This window comes from Lepidochelys kempii, chromosome 4, assembly GCF_965140265.1.
Source record: "Lepidochelys kempii isolate rLepKem1 chromosome 4, rLepKem1.hap2, whole genome shotgun sequence".
NCBI lineage: Eukaryota > Metazoa > Chordata > Testudines > Cheloniidae > Lepidochelys > Lepidochelys kempii.
This window is the reverse complement of record NC_133259.1, coordinates 8,447,119-8,461,970: the sequence shown is the minus strand read 5'-3', so window position 1 is coordinate 8,461,970 and position 14,852 is coordinate 8,447,119. Positions and strand designations below refer to the sequence as shown.

Genomic DNA, 14,852 nt, shown 5'->3' with positions numbered 1-14,852 from the left:
AATAAATAAGCACCCTTTGGAGACAGGGCTGAGGCATGTTGGCAGGGAACCATGCGGAAGTCCAGCTGTTGACGATGCTGTGGATTCACCTTGTGAGGCTATCCATCCAGTTCCTTTTAGGGCCTTAACTTCACTCAAAATACATTAAAAAAAACCACAGAGAAGGGGGAAAAACTAAGGCCAAACTTTTCAAATTATGCATGAAGCCAAGACACCTAAATCCATATGGAAGCACAACAATAAAGGCCGAGTACCCAGCAGCTCCCATTGTTTTGTTTTTTTGTTTTTTTTTTTAAATGGGTGCTGCTCATGCTCATCACTTGTGAAAATCATGCCACGTATTTAAGGCTTCTGAATCCTCACAGATGCTCTAATTTTAGGCCCCTGGTTTTGGCCTTTGTCACCTAACTTTATAAACCCATGTTTGAAATTTTTGACCTGAGCTCCAATTCTCTACAGTGCAAAGCCTGCTTTGTGACACGCTAGTGGCTCAAAGCAGTCCTGACGCCAGTGATCTGATCACATGAGGGGTCCCTTTCCCAGTCCTAGAGGGACCTTTGGTGGGGATGAGCTCCTGCAGTGTTTCCTATGCCACTTCACTCCCAGCCTTCAGTGTAGAGGGCATGGGCCAGGCCACTGTGCAGCTGTCCCCTCCCCCACAAAAAAGTAACACTCCTACCTTAGGACATACGCTCATGTACTTTGCAGGCACCTCCCATCATGCTGCCCGCCCCAGTGGAGGGTTGACATGACTTTGCATGATCTGCACAGACCTAGTTTATATGGAATATCATAAAACATGCTAAAAATGAAGCTGTACAGACAGAGGGAACATACATTAGTTTCCTTGTAGACCTTTACACCTTCCCAAAAAGGCAAAAAGTAAGTGGCCAAATTCTCCTTTCAGTTACATCCATGCAACCCCCCTGAAGGCAACAAGTATAAGTCACAGCTGAATTTGGCCTAGTATAAGGTAGGTGCCACTTCCAACATAAATAACCTAGGCAACTATCAGGTGCTAGAAGGGGAAGTAGAGAGAGAGAGAGACAGCTGCTTAGCAGTACAGATGCGAGACTCACAGCAAAACTCAGATCAGTGAAAACATACCAACTGAATTGCTTCTGGCACTGGCTGGAACAGGCTGGCTGATTCGTTTGTCTCCCCGATTGGTTTTGCAACCTAATGTAAGTGATGGTAATTAATTGCAGGCTTTATACTTAAGCTTTTAATAGTTACATGTCTCTCCATCCCAAGAGTGGCAAAAAGAAAAAGGAGTCCGTTGTCAATATTTGAGATTAACAAAGAGGGAATGCTGAAAGCTTCTTATATCTTGCAGCTGTAGAGAAGAGGTGCGGGCACTTCTTTGCTGTTAATTGCATCTGGCTGGAAATTAGTAAGAAATGAATACTCCCATTCTTCTCATTGCGTAACCCATGAAACAACATTTTCAGTGGGAGCTGCTGAGGGCTGAGCACTTGTGAAAATCTGGCTGTTAGTGTTTTAAATCAGTAAATTTTGAATGACTATATTTTGGAAATAAACATCAATGTTATCCCTCAAAATCCATAACGTTAAAATCAAACCCTTCTGAGCCTAGTTATGGATTTATCCTTTGCAGTGGAGTGTGTACAAGAGTGAACTCTTATACTGTGTTTGGAGCCCACAAGTGGCCACTTGATCACTGATCAAAATCATCTACCTTGATTATGCCAATAATCTTCCACTACAAAGAAGAACAGTGAATCATTGTTTAAATTCAGTCATAAATAATTTCCCCCATCCCTACAAAGTAACACAGCAGCTGCACAATGACAGCAGTCTATTTCTTTAACATTATCTTTCCCTCTGCTAATGCTCGCAGAAGTTAAGACGTGTGTGTGGACAGGTGGGTTTTGGTTTTTGTATCATAACATACCTTTTTTTAACTTAATGTAAAGAAATTAATTAGCCTAGATGCAGTAGTTGCTGACTGCAAACAAACTGAATTCACTGAACATATAGAAAGGAGTGTCAAGCCTAGAAGCAGAATGCCACTGATTATTAACACAACAGACAAGGTGTGTGATCCAAAGCCCATTGAATTCAGTGGAAAGATCCCCACTGATTGGTATTGGTTTTCGATCAGAACCCAGATAGAGTAAGGTAAAGAGAAGGCAGAGGAGAGGGACATGGATGAGGATAGGCATCGGGTGATACTCGGTGACGGTAGAGAAGGCAGAGGAGAGGGACGTGGATGAGGATCGGTATCGGGTGATACTAGGTGTTGGTTGCTGTTCAAGAGTCACTGGACAACTTCAAAATGTTATTGAACAGGTGCGTTTTTCCACTGGCCTGCAAGTAACCAGGAATGGGGCTCCGGTTAGAAAGGGGGTGTTGTAGCCAGGGGACTATATTGATGTTTGTAGGCCTGACCCTGTGCCCATTAACATCACTGACAACCTTTACACAGACTTCAGCGAGTGCTGAATCACACCATAGATATGATGTAATGAATTGGGGGAGGAAAGTATTTCAACAGTGCCATCAATGCCCCACAATTACACACCAAATTATTAGTATTAATTTTATTTATTGATTTCCGCCTCCAAAATTGTGCCAGGCACCTCCCAGTCCAAATAAGAAGCTGTGGGAGCAGATCCTCAGGTGGGGGAAGTTGTCTTAGCTCCATTGAAGTCAGAGCCAACGCTGACGAACTACACCCACTGGGGAGCTGTGCCATGGTATCTGCCCTGAAGAGCTCGCAGTCTCAGGGCCAGATTGTGTCTGACCCTTACGCTGCTGCAGAGTGTGGTGGGGGGAGCATACGGAGCCTTCTGCAGTGCCCGGGCAGAATTTCAGACCCTGTGCTCTGGTCCATAGGAGATGGCTGGCTGTTTCGAGAGAGACCAAGTTGTACCCCATCAGGGGATATAGTAGTGGATGCACAGCGGGAAATATTCCACCTCCAGATGATTCCTCTGTAGCAGTTCAGCTCCACCCCACCCTTTACTGTGGGCTGGGACTAATTTAAGCTGCATTAATAGGTTAAAAAGCCCTGGCTGTGCTGAACTCACTCTGTTTGTTTGTTTATTTCAGATCTGAGGAGAGAGAGAGCTGAAACCCTCTTCAATGACTGTAAGTGAAAGCACTGCATGGTTGGCAATTCCCTGACTATTTTAAAAAATAGTCTCTGAGCATTTTTCTGGCCCTTTAAAAGCTTCCTCTTTTTCTCTTGAATGATTTGACCTTACACTTGACACAGAGCCGCAGTGAACTTAGGAGCCTTGCACAGTCATGGGGGATGCATCTTCCCAATTCCTTCTGGTTTTACTAGGGTGACCATATTTCCCAAAGGGAAAACGGGACACTACACGGGGCTCACCTGAGCCTCCCACCCTGCGTGAGGCTTGCCCGAATGAGGTGTCCACATTCTCCAGAGTCTGGCGGATCTGAGCTGATGTGACTCCATTACACTGTTTTCTGCTGTGCCATTGATGAAGTTGGATGCCTTTAGAATTGCAGAGGGAGTCTTCTCACCTGTTCCAGGTACTCAGCCTTATGGCACAGAGCGTCAGCCTTCCCATTTCTGACTCCTGGGCAACAGGGAATTATGATGTCAAGCTGGATGAAGAAGAGGGACCAGTGGATCTGTTGTTGGTTGAAATATCTGGCTGCTCGAAGATATTCCAGGTTCTTGTGGGCTGTGAGCACTTGGACAAGAAACCTGGCCACTTCCAGTAGAAACACCATTCCCCTCTCTCTACTATATGGGTTTCCAAGGACTAGGTGAACCAGACTCCTTTTCACAGAAGAGTGGTCAGAGGAGCAACTAGGGTGGAAAATCCCTCAATAAATTACCGGTAGAAGTTAGAAAAACCTAGGAACCATTGGACCCCACTGGTGTCCTTTGGTGCAGCACAGTCGGAGGTGACTACCACCTTGCATGCGTCCCTGGTTATTGCCTCAGAGGAGATAAGTAACCAAGGAATTCTATTGTATCCAGGTCAAAAAATTTGCATTTTTTGGGCTTTGCATATAGATGGCATTGGCAAAGTCTAGGATGCCATGGACATGCTGATCATGAGAAGCCTGATCGTCAGAAAAGATGAGTATGTCATCCAGATAAATGACTACATGGCAGTCTAACACATCTCTGAAGATATTGTTTATGAAGTACTGAAATGTTGCTGGGGCATTGCACAGGCTGAATGGCATGACCAGGCGCTCAGTGTCTGTACCAGATATGGAAGGAGGTCTTCCACTCATCTCCCTCTCTATTCGGGACAAAGTTATAGGCCCCGTGAAGGTCCAGCTTAGTAAAAACCATTGCAGAGCGGAGTCTTTTGTAAAAGCACGTTAATGAGAGGGAGAGGACATTGATTTAGAATTGTGACTTTGTTTAACACCTGATAGTCAACACACAATGCCTTATTGATTCATCTTTTTTCGTCTCAAAGAAAATTGGAGCCCCAGCTGGAGACATGGAAGGACGGATAAACCACTTTTGTAGATATTCCTGGAGGTAGTCGTGGAGAGCCTGAAGTTCTGGCTCCGAAAGGAAGCAGATGTGGACAAAGAGGATTGGAGTGGGCTGAAAGATGATGGGACAGTTATAGCTGTAATGGAGTGGCAAAACATCTGCATTCTGTTTCTCGAACACATCGGGAAAATCTTTACATTTAAGTGGTAACATGGAGGCAGTGTAGTGGACTGCAGTGGGTAATAAGACTCCCTGGGGATTAACTTGCTCAGACTCGGAATCTCAAGGAAGGCTCCCAGTCTACGATCCCCATATTTGGATTCCAGGGACAGAATTGTTGGCAATGTGGGGAGCCAAACTGTATTGTGCCTGCCCGCCAGTGAATGCGTGGATCATGAGTAGTGAGCCAGGGCATGCTGAGAACAACTGGAAAGTGTGGTGCTCAGATAAGTCCAAACTGAAGGGTTTCTTGGTGACCCTGGAGAGTCATTACATTCAGGGGTGTGGTCTGGGGGGTAACTGGGCCTGATGAAATGAGCGAGCCATCAATAGATTCTACCAAGTCTGGAGTGTCCTTGCGTTGGGTGGGGATCTGATAGACTCATACAAAGTCCTGATTCATGAAGTTGCCAGAGGCATCAGAATCCACCAGTACCTCCAGGTGGACCTTGGAGATGGAGGAGTGTGGGCTTGCAGAGGGAGTTGGAGATGTCAGTACACACCTAGTCATTCCCAATGTATCGGCAGACAGGTATGGATGCTGGGTACCAATAAGAGGCAGGTACCCTCTGGGGGCTGCAGCTTGGCATTCCCTGAGAAGGGTGCAGAGTGGACCTTCACAGGGCAGTCCAATGCGAAGTGCCCTGGTCTTCCACAGTACAGGTATAGTCCCGATGCTCGATGCTGCATTTTCTCTGTTGAGCTGAATGGGTTTGGGCTGTGGGGAAAGCACTGAAGGTTGGTGGGCTGGAGACAGGAGGACTGACAGGAGCTGGGAAGCTGAACTACTTTCCTGGCTGCGTTCCATCAGGCAGTTGTCAATCTTTATACTGAGGTCAATAAGTAGGCGGGGAGTCCACTTGTGTGAGCTCATCTTTGATGTCATCATTTAGGCTGAAGCAGAAATGATAATACTGCGTGGCCTCATTCCATTCAATCTCTGCTACCAAGCAGCGGAGCTCTGGCATACTTAGCAACATGCTGAGGTCGCTGCTGTGATGCCCGAAGGGTGCTCTCGGCTCTACCCTCGAAGATCATGGCCGTGGTTTGAATGAAGTCTTCAAGCTGGCCCAGGAGTGGGCTTACTTTCTTTAGGAATGGGAATGCCCAGGCCACAACTTCCCCAGTCAGCCGGCTAATAACGAGCCCCACTCTGCATTGGTCAGTGGGGAACAACTGCGGGCACAGCAGAAATAGGAGCAGGGAAAGATTGGCCAGGAGGGATCTGTACTAGCCACTGATCTGGAACCTTGTCAGCCTAGTTCCCCTGTTTTAGAATTTGGGCTGCTCGAACTGTCAGGAGACCAGGTCACAGGCAGTCAGGCCTAGCGGTTGGAGGCTGAATTCCAGAGCCTGGGGTCGAGACAGGGTCGGAGTCAGGAGCCAGAGCCGAGGATTGGAACCAGATTACCCCGAGTCAGGGAACGCAGGAGCGGGGCTGGGACAGGATGGGAACAAGGCTGGTCAGGATCTGGGCTGGAGCTGTGGCAGAGCAGAGCAGGAGCAGGGCTCGGAGAGATGAGCACAAAAAGGCAGAGAGTCCGTGGACATGTGTGTTGAGCAGCCAGCAAGCTACTGCCGCTGCTAGGTTTAAGAACTGGCCTTCTGGCTTTCTCAGCCAATCAGGCAGGGCAGCCCATCAGGCAGCCTAGCTGGCTCATTAAGGTATCAGGAGTACTGAGTAGGTGCAGCTGAGGGCCTTACACCTGACAGACTGTCAGCTACTCCTGGATTTCCAGGTAGTAGCAGAAACCAAGAATCTTGTCTTTGTCTCCTCTTGGCAAAGATCTTGTCATCTTTCTTGCCAGATGCACACCTCACTATGGTTATCCATGCCTTTGTCACTTCTGGCTTGGATTAGTGCAACGTGCTCTACTTGAGGCTACACTCAAGGACCATTTGGAAACTTCAGTTGGTGCAAATTGCAGCTGCCAGCTTCTATAGTAGTGTTTCACTGAGAGAGCGTTGCATGCACGCTCCATATGTTGCACTGCCTTCCACGTCCTGTCTGGCTGAAACTTAAGGTGCTGCTTTTTCTGTAAAATACTACATGGTATGGGTCCCGCCTATCTTAGAGAGATGCTTTATCCCAGCAACTGAGACCAGCTGCGACATTCAAACTGACAATCCCTGGGGTTGGGGTACAGGGTGAAGGGCTCCTGACTCTAGAATTTGCTCCCCTTAGTTATGCAATTGAGCCTGAGTTGGTTGACCTTCATGGCTCTCCACAAGACTCATCTGTTTTCTCAGACTTTTACTTGAAGGGGTGGGTGTGGACAGCCTCCATTTCAGGGAGCGTTTTGAGTTTGACATGTCATTACAGGGTCTAATTGCATTTTCTCTTATGGTACATTTTGTACATGTGCCTAGAGGCATCAACAAGCACAATTAGTACATTGAGAAATGACTTATTTTCTCTCTCCCCATTTTGACAGTCTGCGGGTTACAACAGAATAGATCAGCAAAATCAAAATCATCCTCAACATCAAAAAGAATAGTCGGAGGGGTGGCATCTGCAGAGCTTGGGGACTGGCCATGGCAAGCGAGTTTACAGCAGAACAACATCCACCGTTGTGGTGCAACACTGATCAGCAACACGTGGCTTCTGTCCGCAGCTCACTGCTTTAGAAAGTAAGTTCCCAGCTCTGAAAGAGGCTGCAGTAAGATGTGGTATGTACCGACCTTCACATCAAATGGTGCTCCATTGAGAACCAATGCCAAGCCCTGGAAGGGCTGTATTAAAGTTTCAGGGTTTCAGGCAGAGAGCGGTGACCAATCTTTCTGATGCTGGAGAAAATAGTCCCTGAGGAAAAGGCTCTGAAAGATGCTCCAAAGGAAGCTGCTCTGCCTAAGGTCAGGTAGAGCAAGAGGAATGTCTTTATGCTATCACAGCTTGGCTCAAATATACATGTTTTTTTGAGCCATTAGGCCACCTTATCCCTTTCCTTCTATGGACAGTGGTGTGAGTTGTTCCCTGGAGCAGAGGTTAGAATTTGACGGTTCCATCACTCCTTTTTTGAATAGCCAAGGAGATAGTGAAGACTGATTGCTTCTGAAGCGTGTGGCAATATAAAGACTGGAATAGATTAAGAGTCAGCAAACGACAAGGCAAACACCTCTGGTTACCTGCTGCAGTGTGCTGTATGCACTTTGTGTATTGGGAAGCTACCTGGCCACATTTATTATTTGGCTAATGAGTAATACAGATGGGATGGTGTAGGTCCAATTCCCCATTCCACCAAGATCTTCCAAGGATTCTGTGGGGAAGTATGGGTGAGGTTTTGAGCTACCTACACTGGACCAAGTTTAGAGACCTTTATCTCCATGGCTTAAATATATCTACAAAGTTCTTTCATCTTTTCCAGAGCAAATAACCCACGTGTATGGACCGTTACCTTTGGAACTCTTTTAAGACCTTCAAGAATGAAACACTTTGTCAAGGCTATTATTGTCCATGAAAAGTACCGTTATCCAGCACACAACTATGATATAGCGGTCGTGAAACTCTCGAAAAGAGTTGATTTTACAAATATCGTACATCGCGTCTGTCTGCCAGATCCATCTCAGATTTTCCCATATAATTCTGACGCTGTCATCACAGGCTGGGGAGCACTGAGCAACGATGGTGAGTGCGTCCATCTGCAAAAAACCCAAACATCTGACGTTTTACATTAATGATGAGTCCAACTAACTGTTTAATTGAGAGCAGCTGTGTGGTCACATCTTGTTTAATACTTGCAAAAAATGAATAGATTTGTGTAACTATTAGAAACACATTCCGCATTTACTTGCTCTCTAATGTTGGGTTGGAAAAAGACAAAGCTGCCAGCCACTGAAACAGAAACTAGGGAGGAGTCTGACATTCTGTTTCTGTCCATAACATTTTAGATTGCAAGCTCTTTTTTCCAGGCACTGTTTAGCAATGTGTTTGTACATTGAATATGACAACAGGGTGCTGACCTTGACTGGGGTTTCCCAAAACCTTTGTGAGATATGTATTATAACCTATGTAGCAGAGGTGCAAACTGAGCTGGAGATAGGTGCTTACTCAGGTTCATGCAGTCAGAACAAAACTAGCCATAGAACTAGCCATCTTGGCTCCAGGTAACCTGCTGAAATTATTAGCCTGTGCTCCATTGTATGGTACTGTACTTAGAAGTAAATAGACTGGTAGGCCTCCTCTCGCACCTCAGTGATACTACCCTTACGTCCTCATATGAGAGTGTGTCATCTTCTCATAGCTCTTTACTGTGGAACCCTTCAAGCCCTTCCTATAAAATAATGTTGATTAGAATGTATGTACAACTCCTCCCGTATATTACTTCCATCTATGAAAAGTGGTACAAGCTGGAGCAGCTCTTAACCCAGCTCAGCACTCTCACCCATGAACAGATGCTAAATGCTTCTTCCACATCTTAGCTAGTGCAAAGGATTTATATTTGTAGAGTCATTTTTTCCCTTCAGGCTCGAGTTCTAATGTTCTCCGGGAAGCAACAGTGAAACTCATAGACTCAAACACTTGCAATAGGAGAGAAGTGTACGATGGGGTCATCACACCTGGGATGTTGTGTGCTGGATACTTGGAAGGAGGAGTAGATGCCTGTCAGGTAGGTCAAAGCTCAATACTGAGAATTAGTAGGGAAAATGACTTCAAATGATTAAATATAGTGATCCCCAAATCTTAACTAATACTGTGTATGCTCCTTCCCTGGGTTTTTTGTTTATATGGGTTCTGATTCAACCAAGACACTCTGGCTAATAGGTTTGTAAAATAAAACATTTATTACATGCAGTTTAGCACATAAAACTCATATTAACAGAACTAGGATAGTACTTGTAAAATTCCAAAAGTGCAAGATTGAACTGGAGCCCGGTAATTCAAAGTTGGCTTGTGATCTTTATCTCCCATCAATGGCCTGCACAGTTTGTCACTCCCCATCAGCTCCCACAAGTATTGCCATCTCCTGGCTTCCCCGTGTTGGTGCTTCAGCCTTCCTCCATCCCTGCCATGCAGCTAGTGACTTCTTGTTGTCAAGTGATCTATTTTCTGTTAGAACGTGGGCCTGATTCTCATTTACACTCAGGCTCTGCTCTATAAAGGGGCCTTAATGTGAGAGTAAATTGTTATGCCAGAGCTAGTCATGACAGCATAGTTAAGATTAATTATAATTATGCCTATTTTAAGGCCCGTTTACACCGCTGGAGTGGCATAAAGTGGCCTTAGTATAAATGAGAATCTGTCCCATAAGGAATAAATTACTTTGTACTGTCTCTGCTAGATTTGACTCTGAGTGATACCTGGACCTGCTTTTTTTCAGGTGATAAAAATGGGGCATCCTCTGACACCGAAGTGTCAAACATTAAAAAATTCAGCAGCGGCAGGCAGCCAGGACCAGACAGTAACCATTCAAGAATTCTGAAGGAGTTTAGGGATGAAGTGGCTGAGCAATCGCTCATTAAAATGCAATCACTCATTAAAATCAATTTCTGGTCTGGAGAGCAGCAAACGTACCTATCTTTTTTAAAAGGTGCTAGGGCTGATCTTTGGCATTACGGAGCAGTAAGACAGCTTCAGGACCAGGAAAACTGGTTGAAACAATAATTAAAGATTGTTATAAAGCAACAAGATGTACATGGGATGCTGCAATGTTTGACATGCAATGACTGCCAGGAACATATACAGACAAAAACTGTCTCCATGGCACTATTTTTAAAATTTCTATTGAGGTTCTGAATAGTTTGTCTAAATGTTGGGTCTAACTACTTAACAACTCTCCACTATGGCCCCAATCCTGCAAAGAGTTTTGCATGTGCTTAACTTTATGCATGTGAGTATTCCCATTCAATTCAATGTGCACAAAATTATTATATGCAAAAGTCTTTGCAGGATTGGGGCCTAAATATCTTCAGTCCAGATAACCTAGTTCCTGTGTTCCCATTCTGCTCCACATAGAAAAGGGCTGAAGGGCTGTCATTTATATTTTTCGGTAAAGTTGGGGAGGGGACGGGAATATATTCACTGTTATACCAGCACTAACTTGCCTGAAATTCTGTAAGCTTCCCAGACCAATCTGATTTATGTGTAATGCTATTTACACAGTGTCTGAATTTAAAATCTGAGAGGGGCTAATGTGTTTAACATTTTAAGAAATGTCATCAACTTAAAAACTACAGTTCTGACTGAAAACTTAGTTTTAACCTACTATAGTTACAAGTAACACCTAGATTATTTAGAAGGAAAAGGATGGCAGGAAAAATATTGTTCTTGTTCCATTTGCTGTAAGCGTTTGACAGCACTTTGTGTACAGCTGTTTTACTGTTTCCCCTGAAAGACTCCCTCTGATTTCAGTGGGCTTGAGATCAAGCCCTTAGTCAGATTCCCCTGTTCAGAGAGAGATTTAAACAATTATAATTGGGAAATGGGATTGTAAAACCACAGAAACTGGCAGGGGGACTCCATGGCTGGCAAAGAACCACAAACAGCTTATCATGTAGGGCAGTGGCTCTCAACCTTTCCAGACTACTATACCCCTTTCAAGAGTCTGATTTGTCTTGTGTAACCCCAAGTTTCACCTCACTTCAAAACTACTTGCTTACAAAATCAGACATAAAAATACAAGTGTCACAGCACACTATTACTGACAAATTGCTGACTTTCTCATTTTTACCATAGAATTATAAAATAAATCAATTGGAATATAAATATTGTACTTACATGCCAGTAAAAAGAACAGGAGGACTTGTGGCACCTTAGAGACTAACAAATTTATTTGAGCATGAGCTTTCGTGAGCTACAGCTCACTTCATCCTCCCCACTGTATTTTCCACGGCATGCATCCGATGAAGTGAGCTGTAGCTCACGAAAGCTTATGCTCAAATAAATTGGTTAGTCTCTAAGGTGCCACAAGTACTCCTGTTCTTTTTGTGGATACAAACTAACATGGCTGCTACTCTGAAACCTGTTACATGTCAGTGTATCTTATATAGAGCAGGTTAAACAAGTCCTTGTCTGTAATAAATTTTAGTTTGTACTGACTTTGCTAGTGCTTTTTATGTAGCCTGCAGTAAAACTAGGCAAATATCTAATGAGTTGATGTACCCCCTGGAAGACCTCTGAGTACCCCCAGGGGTATGCGTACCTCTGGTTGAGAACCACTGCTGTAGGGCATATCTGCACTGCAAATGAAGGTGTGAGTGTAGCATAGGTAGACATGCCCATGGTAGCTTTAGTCTAGAATCATAGAATATTGGGGTGGGAAGGGACCTCAGGAGGTCATCTAGTCCAACCCCCAGCTCAAAGCAGGGCCAATCCCCAATTTTTGCCCCAGATCCCTAAATGCCCCCCTCAAGGATTGAACTCACAACCCTGGGTTTAGCAGACTAATGCTCAAACCACTGAACTATCCTTCCCCCCACCCAAGCTGTGGTGGCATGGGCTTTGGCACAGGCTAGCCATCTCAGTGCAAGCCCACCAGAGACTCTGGATACCTACTCTGGTTGCTGGCACACACTGAAATTGGTGTCACCACATCTTCACTACTGTTGTTACCCATGCTAGCTAGATTAAAACTCACATGGGTATGCCTACCTGTGCTTCAATCACACCTTCGTTTGCGGTATAGCTGTACCCTTGGTTTTTGGAAAGTGACTAAATTCCAGGTTGATGGTGTTCCTTTAAATCATGCTCTCTTCCCATCTTTCATCAAAGGAAGCTGTCCCTTTCCATACTCTATTGCCTGTGAAAATAGCTATATTTTCCTTTCTGGTACACTAAATTTCTTTTTTCTTCCTCTCGTAGGGTGACTCTGGTGGCCCCCTGGTTAGTCCAGATTTGAGAGGAATGTGGTACCTCGCAGGAATAGTGAGCTGGGGAGATGAATGTGCTAAACCCAATAAGCCAGGAGTCTACACACGAGTGACGTACTATCGCGACTGGATCACCTCAAAAACTGGCCTCTAATGCAGCAGAAGTCACAACCAGACTAAGCTACACAGGCTGTATGCAGGTCATACTCGTCTGTAACTCTACAAGGTGTCATTTAATCCCTATATCCCTGTCCAAAGCAAGCACTAGCTTCACTGCTGCAGATGCCATAACCCCTCATGAATTTACACTGAATGTGTGAGATCACCTGCCTCCTCTCCGAATCACTCTAGCCTATTAGAGGAGAGGAAAGCACCCCATCAAAATGCAAAAAGCTGCTGATTTATTTATTTTACTAGTTAAAAAGTGTATGTACTTTTCCCAGGAAGGGGGAGTTACCTGTCCCAAGGTCTGATGATTCCCCCAGCCTTGCTACCCTCCTCCTCCTCTATTGGGGCCCAAAGTCTTAGCTACTTTTATTCTAGCCAAGCAAGCCTGGACAGCTCCCCCTTTCAGAGCCTATCAGCACAGTTCATCAATCACAGGACACTGGCTGCAATTAAGACTTAGGGCATTTCCCTCCAGTTGCTGAGAGCCTGGCCTCCCTCTTTGCTCCAGAACATGGAATGAGGAGGACTGGAAATAAACCAGAGTACACAGCATGTAAGTGCAGGGTCCTGGTGCTAGGCCACCAGACTTAATCTTAAACTGCAACATCATTGCTGACCTCAGAACTCTGTTGGACTCAAAGGCAGGTAGCACTGTCTTCTCCTGCAACAGTAAGTAGCGCTGTGCCAGTGAGTACATAACTTTGATGTGACGCCACCTTCAGCTCTCTTGAGGAAGCCAGAGGCTACGGTGAGGGGTCATGGCTGCTGTGAAGAAACTTCAGAGGGAGTTTTGGAGCTCACAAGAGAATCTAACGGCCCCAGAGGCCACAGTCAGAGGTCCGAAGAGGTAGTCAGAGTCTGGGGAAGTCACAAGAATCAGGACTAAGGGCAGAGCCTAGCTAAGATGAGGGAGGATTTCAGTGACTCCAAAAGTAGGTTCCTGGGGGAAAAAATCTGTCCTGCGGCTATGAAGTATATTTTTAATAGCCACTCAATGGATTCAGTGAAGCACAGATTATCTTTACTTTTAAAAAAATCTTTATTACAGTTGTATGCTGCTTCTTCATTAATGTACCTCTAGACTGACTTCTCTCTGTCCGCACAATGTACTTGAATTGCCTCAAACACACAATGTATCCTATCTTGGTGTTTAATGTGCAATAGCAATGCAGTTGTTGTTGTTGTTGTTTTAACAGAACAGGAAGGAAAATTGGATAGCAGAAAAGAACCCACACCTTTTTGTTCAGGCTCTCATCTAGCTGTTTGTGAAAGGCGAACTAATGCTCACCATAAATTAGTGCTTTAAGTAAAGATATCATGGACATTTCTGAGCCTCCAGCTCACTGAAAAGAAAGACCTGGGTGGTTTGCTTCCTACTGCACTGGTGGATTTATCCCTGCCAAGGATGACCGTTATCCTGACTCACAAGGCTACAACTAAAGGGTAATTTTAAACATTAAAAATAGGCCAGAGGGGACATTCAAAAGGAAATTCCCTGGGGATGACCCCTCTGCTCCAGAAAGAGAACTTTACCACCCACCACTTCAAATGATAATACACTTTTTAAAAAATGCCATGATGAATAACATTGGTAGTAAAGGATCCCAGGCGCATAATGCTCACCCTCCCACTTCCAAATCCCTCTGGGACCCACCACTGCCGCACCAGTGTGAGACACCAAAGTAAGGCTGGTTGCTCCTCCTCCTGTCTCTGATTGGTCAGGAGAAGCAGCTGGTGGTGTAAATACAGAGGATCGGCATTAGGATTGGGAGAAATTGAAAATCTACTGCTGAAAAGCTCTTCAAAGTTCCCTGCTTCCTTTTCTGCCCACATCTTCTCACCCAAGCATCACAGTGGCCCTTGATGACAGAAGCTGATGGGAGTTTCAGAGTGCTCAGCGCTTTATGATAGGCCAAACCTCTCACTTGGGTGTCAAAATATGGATTTAGGAGCCTAATCCTAGGCCCCCATTTTTTTGAAAATCTTGGCTTATTTTCAGATATTTTGGTTTTCCTGTATCTTGAGCCATCGTACTTTGGGCTGAACAAAATGGGTCCAATGTCTGAGGTGAATCTCCACTTTTTAAATGGCGGCATTTCTATTCCAATTTTCCATGTCATTTTACATTATTTTTCTTCCTCTGCCAGTAAACTACAAAAGAGATCTTGGGATATTCAAGGTTGGGTCAAATCCAACAGGT

General features: G+C 44.9%; 1 protein-coding gene across 1 annotated transcript in view; it reads left to right on the top strand.

Moving 5' to 3' along the window:
• The window catches only part of LOC140909917 (transmembrane protease serine 11C-like), a 60,358-nt gene extending 47,720 nt beyond the window's left edge, over positions 1–12,638 (top strand). The window contains exons 6-10 of the mRNA XM_073340007.1: positions 3,076–3,114; positions 7,114–7,309; positions 8,044–8,303; positions 9,143–9,285; positions 12,477–12,638. Of these exons, the coding sequence (XP_073196108.1) occupies positions 3,076–3,114; positions 7,114–7,309; positions 8,044–8,303; positions 9,143–9,285; positions 12,477–12,638 (800 nt within the window). The remainder of the gene's footprint in view (positions 1–3,075; positions 3,115–7,113; positions 7,310–8,043; positions 8,304–9,142; positions 9,286–12,476) is intronic.
• Positions 12,639–14,852: the final 2,214 nt, after the last annotated feature.